Genomic DNA, 17,218 nt, shown 5'->3' with positions numbered 1-17,218 from the left:
ACCTTTAATGGCTATTAGCTTTGCATATTGATTTCTACAGAATAACTATCAATAATTTCTACAGAATGCATATAAATAATTATACTGCCTAAAATTTCCCTAAGATTTCACTCCGCTTATCTCAAGGTTAATTTAAACTTGTAATGTGCAAAGTTTAATTAGTTATAGAATGTAATACTTTTTCAGCTCTTAACATTTATAATCCGGAGGCCGGGAAAAAACAGTGTGTTTTAATTCATTCAGCTATTAGTTGAAACAATTTTTCTGTTACAATTCGAATTTAATTGTGACATAATGCTGGATAAAACACTTCCTACTGAAGGAAATTTAAGATTTGTTAGAAATCTATATGTTTCAGACTTTGTATACATGAGCCTTCAAAAGTGACATTTGGCTTTTTAATGGCATAGAACAAGCCATTAGTCCTGCTAATAGAGTCACAGAATTGTCGGATAAATTTGCTGTGCAACAGCCGAAGGCCATAAAGCTATTCAGAAGCACTTTTTTGCTCATGGATGGTTTCTTGGAGAATTTATGTAGTGGTATTCTGGCTACAATCCTCATGTCTGAAAGCCCACAAACATTATGACAAGATCAAATTACTTATTAAGGTTTTTATGCTTCAGCACAATATTATCAGTCCGTTTTATTGCACACTCCCAGTCATATATAATTGAGGTAGAGTTTCAGTAACTGAATTACTATGTAGATGTCTTTTTTCACTAAACCTGCTACTGTATGTAGAGAAACGTTTAATTTGTAAGTTTTGATGACCCCAGTATTATCGTTCAAAATGTTGAATCTAGGAAATATTGGTGTGGCTAATCATCTTGTTACCAGCATATACCATCTGTAAATGTAAAAGCTCATTTGCACATCAGGAATTGCAACTCTGACAATTTTTGTGAATATCTGAAGGACGACTAAGCCTATAGTTACGATATTTACACTCTACATGCCCTAATCTGTTCATGTTGTTATTCCGTGTATGTGTTGGACAGGCAGAGCCAGTGATGGTCTTAGGCCTGTGCCAACTATGAGGTTTGCCTTTGGGGCTCCACACATATCCAATCCACCAGTCACAGGATCCGAAAAGCACACCTTCATTTCTAGTTGTTGTGTTGCACAGTTTTCATCTCATCTTCTGGTTAAAGCTCTTGAATGTGTTTCCCTGCTGCTGCCTTCCTCCTAATTTACTGTTCAGTGGAATTTCCCATCTGGTCTATTCCAGAGTCTGTAGGCGAAAGCCTTGCAACCAGGTATGCGGGCAGTGTGTCACAGTCATGTAACAGCCAGTCAGTATTGTTTTAAGTGTGAAAAGGTGGGGGTATTCACAGATGAGGAAAGGCTGCGCAAGGCCTTGTACCTTTTAGTAACATGCATAGATCCTTGCAAAACCTAGGCTAGCACTAGCCTGAAATTTCAGACACAGCTGCTTTTAGAAAGAGAACTATTTGTTCATGCTTCTTTGCCTCTCTAGCCACAATGGCAGGACGTCTGGCTTGGTGGCTGTGCTGTCTGTGGAAAACAGAATTACTACAGGAGTTGGTGCCTTCAAAAAGGGCAAGGGCAGAAGGGAGACCTAAAGTGGAAAGGAAGGAAGCACAAGGCTCTCATACAAGTTTTGTTGGGTTTTTTTGTGCTCAAGACTAGGCGTCACAAAGTTTGTCTGTCAGTTGGGGTACAGCTTTGGGATAGAAAAGGGAAGTTATGGCTTCAGCCAATTTTTGTTATGTGCATTTTGACTATAGAAAAATACTGTGGAATGAAAATCAGGAATTTTGCATGGCTGTTAGTGTCACTGTCACAATATTTCAAAGCCACCATTCTCATTGTGAACTATAGACTCAGCTGATTAGGAATGAATTAGTTCTGTAACAGGGAATCTTGCTACAAGACCCATGAATTTGAAACACTCACCTGGCTGGTTGAGAGGATAAATCGACTGCTTGTCAAATATGTTTCCTCTGTAAATATCTCTGGCAGTTCCTTGAAGTGCTCCCGTGCTGTCTCTCTGAGCCCTAGCAAGTGATTGTCTATTGCCATTCCAGTAATGGCCTAGCAAAATATAATTGAAAACAGACGGTTTTACTGACAGCATGCAGAACTACAGAACTCCCAGCTGTTGCTGTCATTTCCCTTGGTTAGACTTGGGGGACTTTGTGTGGAATAATGCCCTAAATGTATTTTAAAATTACTCAGGGTATATTCATTGTGGATAATCAATAATAAAAGTTCATATGGTACTTTTAAGTGCTATGTAAGAGCCTGATCCTGAGAAGTGTTGAGCACCCACAACTCCTACTGAGGTCATCTGGGGTTATGGGTGCTCATTATCTCTGAAAATCAGGTCCTGTAAGTATTATGGGCGGGATTTTTAAAAGAGACGAAGGAAGTTAGACATCCAATTTCCAGTGAAACACCTTTAGGCACTTGTGAAAATCTTACTTCACAGTACATGTACTGGTTTCAAGGAAATTTTCTTAGGAAGCTCCAAAACCTCTCCAAACGGCAGCAGATTATTCTCAGAAATTTCACTGCTTGTGGATCTGGGTCTGGGCTGATAAGGGGCTTAGGGTTCAACAGAATTTATATCCACAGAGTTATCTAGGGTTTCCAGTCACTGGAGAAGAATGGGGCCAGGCGGTGGGGATGCTCTCTGCTCCTTAGTGACTGAAGCTACAACTGACTTAACTTCCAAAGTCCTATCCTGCCATGCATTGGCCTGGGATGAATTCTCTTAGGGCCAGCTCTCCTCTGATTGCTCTAAAGTCCTTATCTAGAATGTGGAAGAGAGAACCCTAAGATACCATAACCACTTTGTTCCAATCTTCCTGTGCTTTAGGAGACTAGAATTGAATTAACTGAGAATTTAAAATTATTTTAAAAAGTCTTGGCCACAGCAGCCTAGGTTTTGACTGGTCTGAAGTGAGTGGAAAGTCACTCCAGATTAAAAGATACATTTAAATCTAATTTTTCCTTCAGTTTATTCACCACAACTGCCAGCCATGGATGCTGTCAAAAACCCTTTTGGTACATATTCAAGTTCTTGGTGAATGTGTAGACTTTATCTGGGACAGAAAGATATAGTTCCTCACTGATGAAATCATTTGGGAAGGGCAGATCATTTAGACATAGAACAAGAAAGTTCAAATGGCAATTAAAGTAGAACTGATAGCTAACGGGGCACAGAACCCTCAAGGACAGGGAAGACAAGATGCTCTAAAAGGGAAGGAGAAGAGTAAGAAGGCAGCAATTTGTTTTTTCTCTCAGGGAAAGAATTGTCCCAATGTCTAAGATGAATGATGCAAGGGGAAGGGAGTAAATAACCTTGTCTGGCTCATGAAGGAGAACACACCCTTTGGTCAATGGTCTGTACGCCTGTCAGCACATATGGTTCAGAAACACTGGAGAAAAGATTGTGCAACGTAACAGTGGTTACCTTGGTTTTTCCTATCGAGGGAAATTGACTTGATGATCAAAGGACATATTTTGCTATCATACAAGATTTATAAGGCTCTTAGCAATGACATTTTTGCAACATAGATCGATGCCATGTCTGAAGAGAGACTGAGACAGGCTAACGAAATAAACTGTGAGTCAACACATAGGAAAAAATTGTGCTAAATTGAATTTTAGGGCTCCAAGTTTAAGATAGCAATGTTGCTGGTAAGCCCTAACCAGGGAAAATAAAATCACCCTAAACTGCTGTTTGTGTTATGAGGTGGATGTTTTATTTTCTTCATGGCTGGTATATTTCAGTCTGTAACATATACAGTTTAGTCAGATTGTGTAAACCTTCACTTGAATTTTCCCATAGTTTTAAGGCACACCAGTTAAATTATGTTTTTATGAGAATGAGGGAATGCCCAATGATCAAAAGTGGGTGGAGTACTTTTACATCTAAAATTGAATTTCATTGTCTCTTCAAGTGCATGCTAATATTAAACTGTCCTCAAAAAAAGTGGGGGGGGGGAGGAGCTAATGAAATATTAAGGTTGAGATTTTAAATTCCTTATAAATTAGGAAAGCCAGAATTAAAATTCCCAAAGCAATTTTAGCTCTGCCCCATGAGTTACACAAAGGTCTAATGTTTGTAACATTGCATTAGACTGAAAATGAACTACTGCATATTTTTGGCAATTTTAGGGAAAGGAGGCACTCTTAGTTATGTTAAGGGAGTGCCCAGGATCTCACTGAGATTGGGGCCCTTTTGTGCTAGGGACTGTACATACTCACAGTGAAAAACAGTCCCTGTCCTGAACAGCTTAAAATCTACATAAACAAAGACAGACTCAGAATGTGAGAAAAGAAGTGTTAATATCCCCTTTTTAGAGATGGAGAACTAAGGATCAGGAAAAAAAATCTGTGGCAGAACCAGGATCTGATCCTCCAATGTCCTAGTGCAGTGCTTTCACCACAAACAGTCGTTCCTCATCCCTTTCTTCATTCCACAGTCTGAAGAATGCCTCCTTGGATATGTCTTCCCCCTCTCACTCTGCACGTGCTTTGGGATAAGGACTAGTGGAGGATGCTTTCTTGTCTATTACTACTATTTAAGCAGTAATCAGCAATGATTATGCCCAGCAGCTTACAGTGAATTTGTTAGGCATTGGACTGAGGCAAAAGTAAAGGTGGTAAATTTTACAACAAAACTGGTTATTAACAATTATTAACATCATGAGTGACTTGAGTAAGTTATTAGTATTGTAAGTCAGCACTTTGTCTTGACACAGCAGGTTGTGAAGTGTTACCAAGACTGAGCTGCTTCACTTTTAATCAACAGAAAATGGGTCGTTTTACTAGTAAAGTGATTTCTTCACTGGGGTATCCCCTTGTTTTATTGTAGAGCATATTCAATAGTCTTTTAAAGGGAGTATTGTACAATTATTCATTTGCTGTTAATAACCATGCAAGTTCTAAGTCAATGTTTGGAATCTAAGGACCAAATTCTCAGCTGGAGTGTATGAATGCAGCTCCATTGATGTCACTAGAGCTATGCTCGTTTACCTCAGTGGAGGACTGGGCTCTAAAGGCATAGCTGCTTCCCCGAAGGGTAATATAAAAATACATCACTAGCCAGCTTTAGAAAAGTAACCCCCGGTATAGTAGAGACCTTCTTGAACAAAAGCCTTGGATCTAAATCCCTGTAAACTCTGGGAGAGATGTGCATGCTTGCTTCTATTCCCTATGAGAATGGAGTTTTTGGACACTAGAATAAATACTGTGCTGAATAAAGGAAATAGAGGTGGGTGTCTCATTGAGCTCCTGCATCTGCCTGCCTGTCTGTATCTACCTATTGCGTCTTTTTGTATACTTATATTGTAAGCTCTTTGGGGCACGGAATGTCTTTTTGTTCTGTGTGCATACACTGCCTAGCACAATAGGGTCCAGGACTGGGGCTCCTAGATGCTACTGCAATACAAATAATTAATAATAATGTTAATAATTAATAAGTGTAACACAAATGCCCAGTGTCCATGTAGAGACATCAACTACACCAGGCCATCTTCTGTGACAACACTATATAAGAACTATCATATCTAGAAAGGTTGTGCCCAAGAGTGTTATGTCCAAAGATTATCATGTAAGCTAACGAGCACGGTCTCATGCAGATGTTTAACCTTGCCATATCAGCTTCTGGGAAGTGTTTCTTGAAGTGAGATCATAGAAGATGGAGCCATATGGCTGTTTGGATGGTAGGTCTGATAGTCAACAAGATAGTGTGAGGCACTGGGGTCCTCCGTATTCAGAGGCACCTAAAGTTTTTGAAATTCATGTACTTAGTGATTATGTCTTCATGTTTTTGTATAAAACTGACTGGTTTTCATCCAGGCAGAACAACAGTTTACTCACCAAAATAGTATAATTAGTCTGTGCCGTGATTGCATCTTTAAATCGTTGCATCTTCTCAGATTCCTGTTGGTGGAATAGAAACATAACTATTACTGAAAATCTCTCCAGGAAGTAACTTCTTCTAGCAACGAGCCAACAACCAATAGTATACCCAAATGCCCCCGGTTACCCCAAAATACCTACTTTGTTGTGGGCATTCTGAATGAATGGAAGGCCACTACGGTTCAAAGTTATGCTCACTAGTATTGCCTTATTTTTGAGGGTCAAATAGGTCATAGGACCTAATCTAAAGCCAATGGAAGTCATGGAGAGACTTTCAATTGACTTAATAGAGTTCGTATCAGGTCCATAGTCAACATAATGCCTCATATATTTTTTAATCATACTCTTATCTGATTGGCAGCAGGTATCAATAAATTAAAAGCAGAATGAACTGTGCCATTACATGTATTGTATTAGTGAACAGAACCAGTTTACTGAAACTAAAACATGATCAGTAGAGATGAGATGAACTGGTGAAGAAAATTCTCAGTAATTGTACACAGGGTCAGTCAATATAGGTGACTGTGGGCAGTCAGTAAAGTTTGCAACAGATGAAGGTATGACTAATTAAATTTTAAAATTTAAAAGGTACAATAATTGCATAGTTTAATCCTTGCCTTGCAAAAATATCATAGAAATTTACCAGACCAGGCACTAAATCTGTTGAGCATCCTTTATCATGATGACAGAGACAGTGATGTTAATGAAAAAAAGTATTGATATTTTACCAGCTGGTCAAGAAAATCACTCCCCTGAGTGAATGGGCAACTAGAATTTTCCAGGGCTGCTTTAACCTTTGCAGTTACTACACATCTCTGGTTACAGAACTGTAAATTTTGGCTCCTGCCAAGTAACAGACTTTAGGTCATGGGATCAATTTTAGGCATAGCTGCTAGTGTATATCAAGCGAGATGTTGCAGATTAGGGAGATCATGAAACAGGCAAAAGTTACTGCCTTCTTTTGTGTAATTCTAAATGAACAGGGAAGCTTCAGCTTGCATCAACAATGAATGATCTTTTGAATAAAGAATTCATTTTAGAAGCAATCCAAGGGCATCATCAGAAACCTTCACAGCACAGAATCTGATATCTCTCCATGAGACTAGAGCCAGGTCCCAGGTCCTTTAGATAGATTACATTAGAAAATGCAGTCTTTAAATCTGATTTACAGTTTCTCAAGCACTCTCTGCAATGTCAGAGGTTCCTTCCTGTAAAGATGGTGTCTAGTGTATGATATATATCTCCTGTGTTAGATAATCAATCTGACTCAGACTCAATCTTTGGTGATTGTTCAAACTGTCATTTGAAAATCACTTTCTTTGGTATCAGAAGCAAAATATTTTCTGATTTGCTTTGGACTAATGGCTACTAGCAAAAAATACTTCAGAGAGTTCAAGGCTCCTTAAATCAAAAGACATGTCTTTTAGTCCAACAAAAAAAACCAACCCCGTTTCACTTCCATTGGTGGAGTGTAGGTCAGCTAAGGGAATCCTGTTTCTCATTCTTTTTTTAACTATGGTATATATGGATCTGAGACTGGAAAAGAATGGTCATATATGAACAAATGTTTGTGTTCCAAAAAATTATGGGTGAAATATCCACAGAGTAATTCAGATGCCTGCACCTTTCCAAATAGATATTCTAACAAAATATGCATACTTTATAATCGCCAGGAAAACCATAATTCCATTGGGCAGAACTGTATGATGTTTACAGGATTCTTTAGATGGAATAATGACATCATTCTCCTCCATATTTATTATTGCCAAGGGGTGAGATAAACATTTGGAAGGTTGGAGCACACAAAATGAGGCACGGGCTGGCAGAGATGGTTCTAGAGAAACGAGGACTATGTGGTCACCTGTGACATTCCCTTGCTCACTCACATGATTCAACACAGTTAGGATATCACTGGTGGGTACACTGTCTCAGAGTTGAGGCAGTAAAGTACTGGGAGATGATGAAGCTTTGCAAGTGCTGGAGAAGCCACATAGTTGAATATGAGTGGACAAAGGGAGGGATAAGAGCCACCAGCAATGGTTCAAAGGGGCAAGAGAAATCAGATAAAAAATTTGTCAAGAGAACTTGGGGGTGGGAACTGATTGGGGCATCTGTCTTCTGCTAGAGGTTCTGAAAGTATGAGAGCATGCACTGGTGTGGCACCCAGGCACTGCGTGCTGTCCAGGGGCAGGGACTGATGCATGGAGAAGGGACTGTTCTGGGGAAGTACCTCAGGGCTTGCCCACTCTGGACAAACTTCATCTTCCCAGGCAAGCTGCATTGTTGACAGTAGCACTGTATCACCAGAGAGGTTACCGGCAGGCAGAAGCCATTTTCAGCATGATAGTGAGTCCTATGTAGGATGGGTTGGCCAAAGTATAGTGATTACCATTAAAAAGTCATGTCCTGTTCAGGAACCACCTCAGCCTTCATGTTGTCAGTGGATTTTTAATATGGAGTTTTTGAGAGCCCTGTTCAGAACAAGATGGGTTTTGAACTGGACAGCATACAGAGGTGGAAGATGTGGTGGTGGAATGGAAACTGTCACCTCCTTATACAGTTCTCCAGCAACCTCTGGAATTTTGTACACAGGTCTGTACTACACTTACACTTACAGATGTACAGCGCTGTGAGTTAAACCCACCTTTGTACAGCTGAGTAGGGAAAGCGCTGCAGTATGTCCACACTGACAGCTGACAGCGCACTGTTGTGGCCACATTTGCGGCTGCATTGAGAGCGGTGCATTATGGGCAGCTATCCCAGCATTCAAGTGGCTGCAACCTGCTTTTCAAATGGGGTGTGGGTGTGGAGTGTGACAGGGAGTGTGTGGGGGGGAGAGTGGGTTTTTGGGGTGCTGAGAGTGTGTCAGTGTGCTGTCTTGTAAGTACAGACCCTACTCCCTCCCCCGCCTCTCTCTCACTCACTGAAAGCAAAGGGCAGCTGTTTCTTTTTTTCTCATAGACAAGATAAGCAGCCGCTCGCCGAACCGGACCCCAATCCCCCCTTCCCTCCCCCCGCGCCGTCTCTGTCTTCAAGCAAACATTAGCTGTCGGCACTCCCAACGGAGCCCCCCTGCCTACCTCTCACTCATTCAAAGCAAACAGTAGCTGTGTTTGGTTTTTTGATAAGCAGCCCCCGAAAGGGAGCTTTGAAACGGCACTTCTGCGTCCGTCCGGAGTTCACAAGAAAACAAGAGAGGACGCTTCAGTTAAAAGGATTATGGGGAGTTTCCAGAGGTCAATCAGTGCATAATAACATTACTCCCCGTTTACGCTGGAGCGTCTCAGCCAATGCGCAACAGCTGTTAATCCTCTGGGGGAGGTGGAGTACCAGGAGCGCTCCAGCCAGGGAGTCAGTGCGCTCTACGTGCCTTGGCAGTGTGGACGGGGAGTGAGGTAGAGCGCTCTGGGAGGCTTTACTGCGGTATAACATGCAAGTGTAGCCAAAGCCTAAGATTTCTTAAATCACCACACCTCCTTGCATTGCAATGTTTCTGTTAAAGTTCTGATACTTGGAAGCAGCTACCCTGACTATCCCCTGCTAGAAGCAGCTCTGTACAAATATGTCCAAATTCTGGCGGGGTGACACATACAGGCACCCACCAGAAAATCTGTGCACAACAGAGGTGGAATACTCCCCTACAAAAAAAAAAACAGAGGTGGAATACTCCCCTACAAAACCTGCAGAGATGTACAGAGGGGCTTTCCTGCAGACTGCAAAGGGGAGAGCCTAGGACAAAAATTAGGGTAGGCCTGTTTGTGCATGTACACTCCCTGACCTGGCAATTGCATTTCGCCACACACCCTCCCACCAGTGCAAATTATTCATATTCCTGGTAGGCTGATGGAGTGTGTGCAGGAGGAATCTGCACATAGGGCAGCTCAATAGTGCAGTTCCAGAAAGTGTCTGTCAGTGCATTATGGAAAACTGTTTCCTAAGCTTGACCAAGACTTAAACATCTAATATCAGAAGTTTTAGCCTGACTGGGCATATTAGATAAACACTATCTATGTTTGGCAGAAGCGTGGCTATAGAAACAAACAAACCAACTAACATCTAGTGTGCAGTATATGACCCTGAACTTTCAAGTTCAGTGTGAAATTCTCCAAAGAGCAGAATTTGGCTCTGCGGGTGTAAATTACAAAAGATTCTGTTAAGTAAGTTTAGACACAGATTCTGTTTCTCATGGTGTAATTATCTGTATCATGCTTTTGAATGGTCAAATAATAAAATGAATATTCATATTTAGCATGAAGCTCTGGTTCTCACAGAAATGAGTTCCTACCTCGCTAAAGTCTATGAGGCATTTTTGTCACCCTATCTATAGGTAGTAGATTGAGAAGCATGATTTTTTTTTGTTCTGTTTTAAATAAAAGCAAAAGAGAGGGTTAACGTACCGGTAGTGATGACTTGTCATCAATCATTGCTTTTACAAAAGCTAAAACTTCTGGGGTTGCAGACCTAATATTGTCGACTCTTCCCTCTTCAAATCGGCGTATGGAAGCACTTTCATAGGTAGGAACAAGTCTCCTGTGGCATCTGAGAGAATGAAATAGGAAAAGCAGAGAGTAATTGTTTCAGGGAATCATAACGGCAAAAAGAAAAATAGGCTCAGTAGATTTTATTTTTATACGGTTGATTTTATTTTTGTGTAGTATTTCATTTTAATGTTAATAGAATTATATAAGAAATTGCCAAAAGATGGATACTATGGCCCTTTCAATACAAAGAGCTGTGTACAGTTGAATATATTTTATTTATGGAGTGCTAGTAAAATATTACTTGGTATGTAAAAACAAGGCTAATAAAACTAGAATTTACTGAAAGATCTCAAGGACTGTTTTATTAGTGCCACACGATAAAATAATTGTGTGATCAATCATTTACGTACAAGATTGGAACATGTTTTATTTAAAACAAGAAAAAAATGCATTGCATGTTTTCTGTGTGTGTGCATGTCACAGAAAATTATAAGAGGAAATGTATGCCATTTCAGATTTAGAGCCAAAGGCGAAAACCCAGGTTACAAGCAGAACTGAATAAGGAAATTAGCACGTTACCATCAGTTTACAGTCCTTTGTCCCCTGCTTTTGCAACTAGTGGACTTACTGGTATCCCCACTGAAAATAACTTACAAATTACTTTGGCTTGTCTAGGCTACAGTTGAATCAGGGGACCTCTTATAGCTCAGTTGTCCCCCAGTCTATGCAGCAGAGTTGAAATCTGTATTATAGTTGGGACCTACCATGCTCTCATAACCAGGCTATGGACAGTCCTTTGTTGGCATTATTGGATTTCAGCTAACAAAGTGCGTGAAACAAGCTTGGCATCTGGTCACGTGAAAGACCATTTTAGATTTTAATTTGATAAGTTTAGGGATTGTTGGTGTAATGGGTCTACTGTAAGAAACCCCACAAGTGGTCACTACCCTGGAACATTCATTGTCCTGACAGTCCATAAGCGAGCCTGTGACAATGGAAATGCCATGGAGATTAGTATAGTAAAAAGAGCAAGCAAGGTCAAACCCTGGGGTGCCCATTTTGCTTGGGGCAAGCCCAACAACAGCTTATGTCAGCTGTCCAGGGGGAAATAAACAGTAACTACTACCCTGCAGTAGAGCTTGAATCCTATATGCTGCTGAGATATCTTCAGAAGGTCTCTGTTTTTCCCTGTGGATGGGGAACTGACGGCATTATGGCAAGTTGTGCAGTGTGCTTCAAGCTGCACCCCCTACTGGCAGATGCAACGCACAGGTAGGTGCTTACTGCACAGGGGAATTGGTTTCCAACAGAGGTCTAGGGCTTCTCTTTCCCTTGGCCACTTCTGGTGCCATGAATGGGGTGGGCAGCTCCCACCACATTCAATGCCTATCCTCCAAGCTCTCCCCCCTCCCACCCCAGTGAAAGTGGAGGGGAGGTTGTATGGGACGGGAGAGGAAGGGGTGGGAGAGAGGGCAGGCAAAGTGAAACAGAGAGTGAGGGTGAGAGAGACAGAGAGTGAATAGGGACTGTTAAGTGGTGGAGACGAGGTGATAATGAATGTGGGGTATGGGATGAATAAGGAGAGAGGGAGCGGTAGAGTGGAGAGGCAAGGGGATGGAAGGGGAATAGATTGTGCTCATGGGTTTTAACTATGGCTCAGTCAGTCATTGATTCCTTGCACAGAAAAATAAAATAGAAGTGATGTTGGTGTGCACTGCACAGAACCTCTGGGCCCAAATCCCATATAGGAAAGGGAGTGGCACCTGGGTCTACTATTCCTGCCAGGGTCTGTATCATTTGTTTATATATTAGCAGCTGCAGCCTGCCTATGCCTATTTAGACAGGTTGTACTCTTTCCCCAGGACTTCCTTTATGCTAAAGAGTCTACTCAGTCATGTGTTTACTCATTTCAAGCTTTTGGGTGACGTGATTGTGTCCCGTAATTACACACCATTATCAGAGAAGTGAAGAACTGGGTATGTTTTCATTATATTTTATATGCTGAATCTGAGCTACAACTTGGATTATAATAGACAGACAAGAGGCTGTAACCATTCTCTGATTTATCTGCAGATGACAATTTGCTTCCCTTCAGCTTTTTAAGCTATAGGCCCTGTAACTTTGCAGTAACTGTGGATGTTTTGCTTACATTTCTAGCTGATTTAAATAGTTCCATTATAATTGTAAAACAAACATATGCCCTATGAGAGGGTGCTATATGTCAGAACAAAGTGACTACTATTATGGGTTCCCATCCTGTTTTTTAAGGACCCCATCCAGCAGGCCTAACCTTTTATGCCAATGAGAGTTTGTCTGGGTGCAGTACTGGGCCCTTTGTTTTCCTGATTAATTGTAAATCTGTGCTCACAATATATTATTCCCATGATTTGATAAACATACCTGTAAAATGCCAGCTGAAGTGCAACTTGAATGTAGGCATCTGGGCTAGTCTTTTGTTTCTTGATAAACTCTTTTCCATAGTTTTCAAATGTATAAGCAATAAAATCTAGATTGTTTACTATCCTAGAAAACAAGCAGGGGCGTTTGTTGTAGAGGAAAATGCAAGATTCCCATATAACGTGGTTTGCAAGCAATATTTAGAAAACATTTTCCCCACGTACTGTTTACCACATATCTCAACTAGCATCTATAGACATTTTCAGTCTAATGTCTGGCACTTGGCAACCAGTAAATTGTTCTCAACTAACAATCTCTAATCATGCACTAGTCTACATGCAACTTTAATCTTCAGCACTGCTTATGAGCTGTGACACTCATGTAGTTGTGCTCATTTGAGTTAAACACTCCCCCCCCCCAGCAATTCTGCTCCGGAAGGATAAACATGCTCTTCTTTGTTCTAGATTAAATATCAGTGAAGCACTTGTGTTTAAATAATGGATAGATTAAAAGTCTAATGCAGGCCCTGATTTTATTATGAACTCCCATTTCAAAGAAATGTCACCTTTTGTTTATTTAGAAACAAAACAATTTTTATTTTATTTTTGGTATCTGGAATGAGCTAATGCCTCTCGTATTAGATCTTAGATTTTAAACACTTTGTACCAGTGCTGCCTTATATAACGGGATCACAATAAGCCAAGATTTAAAATTGGTCATGTGTACATTGTTAATTTTCTGATGAAACTTAGACAATAAGCTTAAATCTCTCAAAAAACATTTTTGTCATTCAAAGTCACCGTGAAAAATTCCGTGCATATCCACTGTGATCTAGAAAATCCAGCTCCAAAGAACTGGCCTTTGTAGTAGCAGTGTAGATACAAGCAAATTAAATGCTTGTCTATTCAAACCAGTTGTTTACAACTCCCCTAAATACATTTCCCACACAGGCTTGGCTATGTATGGGTCAGATCAAATCATATACCTGTACAAATAGAGGCCATTGTTCGCATTTTATGTAAATAATGAATGCTGTATCAAATTTATTTCCAGTGGTATTTGTAGTTTCATTAACTTGTCCTATATTTAGATGAATGGAATGGAATGATAGTGCAGTTCCTAGTGCATTGTATTAACCATACAGCCTCATCCTGTGAGGCACTGAGCACCTTTTGCTTTCATGGGAGTTGAGGATGATCAGCACTGGGTGGGATTGAGGTGTATAATAAATTAGTTGTTTGTTAGGTGGCTCACAACTTGAAGCAGTTCAGAAAAGTCCAAGAATCTGCCGTACCTTTGAAGTTTTTCTGCTGATGATGCTAAGTGTCCCTGAATTTCTGGAGAGCATTTCCATCTCAATCTCCTTGGAGTAGGAAGCTCACTCACTGAATCAGCTCTGACTAATTTCTTAGAGCTTTCCTTCCTGCAAACATGTCAAAGAAAATACAAAAGGAACATGGTAATAACCTATTCCTTACGAATGATGTGATAACCGTTTTCTTGGTAAATCATTAGTTCCTGACGTAGAGAAACCAGAGTAAGCTCTTATATTACGGATGTTCTGTTTTGCTGGGAAAAACACACAAATGCAATGGGCCTAATTTTGATGTCACTTATACCAGTGTAAAGCAAGAGTAAATCCAAAGAGCTGATCAGTTTGAGTTGTCTTTAGACACATGGTTTTTATTTGGGTCTGTTTCCGCTTGTTGGGGCAAAGCCAAGGGTGAAACTCCCACTGAAAAAAGGCAACTAGGATTTGGTCCATTAAACAAAAGTGGAGGAAAATGAAAGTCCTAAATTGTTTCAATCCTTTCTAATGCGCAAACTGCGATTCCAGTTATAAAGAACCATAATCAAGAGTGTGAAGTTGTTCGGGGCGGGGGGGGGAGGGAAACGTGATTTCACTGTGGGTTTCAAAATAGAGTTCAAGTGGGGCTAAAGCCATAGGGGTGAATTTCTGAAAGAGGATCCCAGTATGTTTAGAGCAGATACCGCATTTTTTGTTTTCAGGCACATTCATTTCTTTTAACACTTAAAGGCCCAATTAATGCATTTGAGCAAAAAAATCCAGGATGCTGTCCTGTTATGTTAAAAATGAAAGAGGACTCACATGTGCTTGAGCAAATGTTCGGTGCACTGTACCAGGACGATCCCATCGAAAGGGGAGTGTTCACACACAGTGCCACAGACTCCATCGCTTCCCACAACAAACTAGCAAGGGAAATGCCATAGCATAAATAATAAGCATAGGATAATGAACTGAATGCACTGTGCTTTGGATAAGAAACAGCAAGTATGCTGATGGCAGCAACATAGTGGAGGGCATTGTTCTTTCTCTGCTGTGGTATTTGCACATGTCTGGAACCTGCTCCCTCCAGAGGGCCACTAGGGCCAGAGTTGGGAGAGCTTGAGGTTAAAGTGAAGGACTTGGAAAGAAGAGGAAATATCAGCTGCTCTCATCCTTTTTCTTGATCTAGATTTCCTAATTCAACCTTTTTTCTTTCTTTTAGTCTGGGGTAAAGACATTTCTGGAATGTAGACGAGACAGATATCGTCTCAGCTGCATGGGTAAAGAGTAGCATTATGAATTCTGCAAGTGATTAAGTGTTAAAGGACACACTGTACACCGCAACACTTCCTGTTCCCCAAGTAGGACTTGCTTCCCCTGTCTGCCATCGCTCATGGACAGGAAGCCATTCTGGTCTCAGTGCCAGTGCTTCCCAGCCTCTTGCTTGACACACTGCTAGGACCCCCCTCACCCCCCCCCCCCGACTCTGCTGATTCCTCGTCTGACTATCCTGCCTTTGCTCGTGGTCTATGCCTGATACTCCAAAGGAAATGAAAACCCTCTGTGATGTACTTGGCCTACTATGGCATGCAGATGGGTATCCATCCAGACCCCTGCGGTGATCAGCCCTGACACATGAGACTTGAGTATGCCATGGTTAGTGTGTATCAGAGCACAATTACATGTCAGAGTACAGTAAGATTTTACCTGCATGGGTTTGTCATACCAGCGATTGGCACCATTTTTATTATAGCCTCCCCCATGCAGAAGTTGCAAAGCCATATTTGTATCGTTGAGTTCCACCCCACTTGGGCCATCCAGACACACAAGGCATATACACCGTTCAATCATATCCAGGGAGTCTCGGTTAGTAGAGTCTGCGGATAAAACATTGACACATTTACAACTGCATCTTATTATTTGCATTACAATAGCACCTAGAGGGCCCCATAGAACAAAGTGGTGTGCAACTATAGACCATAATCCTGCAATGAGCTCCAGGCAGAAGGGCTCCTCTGTCCTGCACAGCCCTATTGCCGTCAGAGCTCATTGAAGGATCAGAGGTATAGAGTAGGAGGACAATTCCTACTCCAAAGAATTCGGTCTTTTGTGTTAATTTTGCAGTATAACTGTCTTTCTTTTACAGTAGTTTAATAGTATCAGTCTCCAAAAATTACACACCTTACCATAGCTCATGGGGCAAGTCAGGCCTTTGGTTCTCCTGAAGTAACCATGTAGGAACTCAGGTCCACTTCACTTCACTATGGACTTTTTCATCACATCATATTTGGGCAGTAAAATGACATCTGTTAGCTTTATTCCCATCACATTGCTTTTCATAAGAAATATTTAGGCCCATATTGTGAGAATTTCAATTTTGGGCTTCTTCACTCCAAGTCTCGTGTGTAATAAAACACTGGGCTATTGCTTGACAAAAGTTCCAGGGGGGACATGTGCAACTAGATTTTATCAAAGCAGATGTGACCCCTGAGATGTGGCTTGACAAACATTCCACGATGAAATAACTGGATCTCTTCAGCGTCACCCCCTTTCATTAAGTAGTTTTCACAGTAAAAATCCTTTTGGAACAAAGAAACATTTATTTGTTCTCTCATTTAGCCTGAAAATTCTCAACTTGGGAGCATTGAAGAAAATCTGCCTAGTCAGTAAACTCAAAGTTTCTTGTAAAAAAACAAAACTAAAAGAGTCTCCAACTTTGCCAGCTTCATGTCAATAAAGAAGATAACTCTACAGCTGAATGCTAAGTTGGTCTCAAATCACTGTCTAGAGGACAGAGCCCTGGACTGGCAAATGGGAGACCTGGGTTTTGGTCCCAATTCTGGCATGCTTGGGGACCTTAGGCAAGTCACATCACTGCCCGGGGCCTCACTTTCCCCATCTATAAAATAGGGATAATTATACTTATCCCTTTTTGTAAACCACTTTGAGATTTACTGAAAAAAAAAATGCCAGATAAGAGCTAGGTATTATTATAATTTGAAAATGGAAAAATATGAAATTAAGGTTGTGGGGTTTGTTTCATGAACACTTTGTGTAATCCATGCTCCGCTTCTCTTCCATCCCTTTCGGTCTCTGACACACTTTGAACTAAATGCACTTATTTTGGTTTTCAGTCTATGCTTCTCTCCCCTAT

General features: G+C 40.9%; 1 protein-coding gene and 1 long non-coding RNA gene across 10 annotated transcripts in view; one reads left to right on the top strand and one right to left on the bottom strand.

Annotated features, from left to right (window-relative positions):
• LOC144267365 (uncharacterized) overlaps positions 1 to 17,218 on the top strand; it is an 86,116-nt gene that overhangs the window by 8,810 nt on the left and 60,088 nt on the right. The window lies entirely within an intron of this gene.
• CHAT (choline O-acetyltransferase) overlaps positions 1 to 17,218 on the bottom strand; it is a 50,805-nt gene that overhangs the window by 4,567 nt on the left and 29,020 nt on the right. For 6 of the 7 annotated variants that reach the window (XR_013346607.1, XM_077821274.1, XM_077821271.1 and 3 more), the window contains 7 exons: positions 15,772 to 15,941; positions 14,887 to 14,987; positions 14,071 to 14,199; positions 12,780 to 12,902; positions 10,296 to 10,437; positions 5,857 to 5,919; positions 1,921 to 2,058 (listed from right to left, as the gene is read on the bottom strand). Coding sequence is in view for 6 of the 7 variants with exons in the window: in XM_077821274.1 (XP_077677400.1) it covers positions 1,921 to 2,058; positions 5,857 to 5,919; positions 10,296 to 10,437; positions 12,780 to 12,902; positions 14,071 to 14,199; positions 14,887 to 14,987; positions 15,772 to 15,941 (866 nt within the window). In the remaining variant the exon portion in view is untranslated. The remainder of the gene's footprint in view (positions 1 to 1,920; positions 2,059 to 5,856; positions 5,920 to 10,295; positions 10,438 to 12,779; positions 12,903 to 14,070; positions 14,200 to 14,886; positions 14,988 to 15,771; positions 15,942 to 17,218) is intronic. The other variant, XM_077821273.1, reaches the window with a different exon arrangement.

The sequence above is a fragment of the Eretmochelys imbricata genome, chromosome 7 (genome assembly GCF_965152235.1).
Source record: "Eretmochelys imbricata isolate rEreImb1 chromosome 7, rEreImb1.hap1, whole genome shotgun sequence".
Lineage (NCBI taxonomy): Eukaryota > Metazoa > Chordata > Testudines > Cheloniidae > Eretmochelys > Eretmochelys imbricata.
Note: the sequence above shows the minus strand (reverse complement) of the source record. Positions and strands in the feature narration are given on the sequence as shown.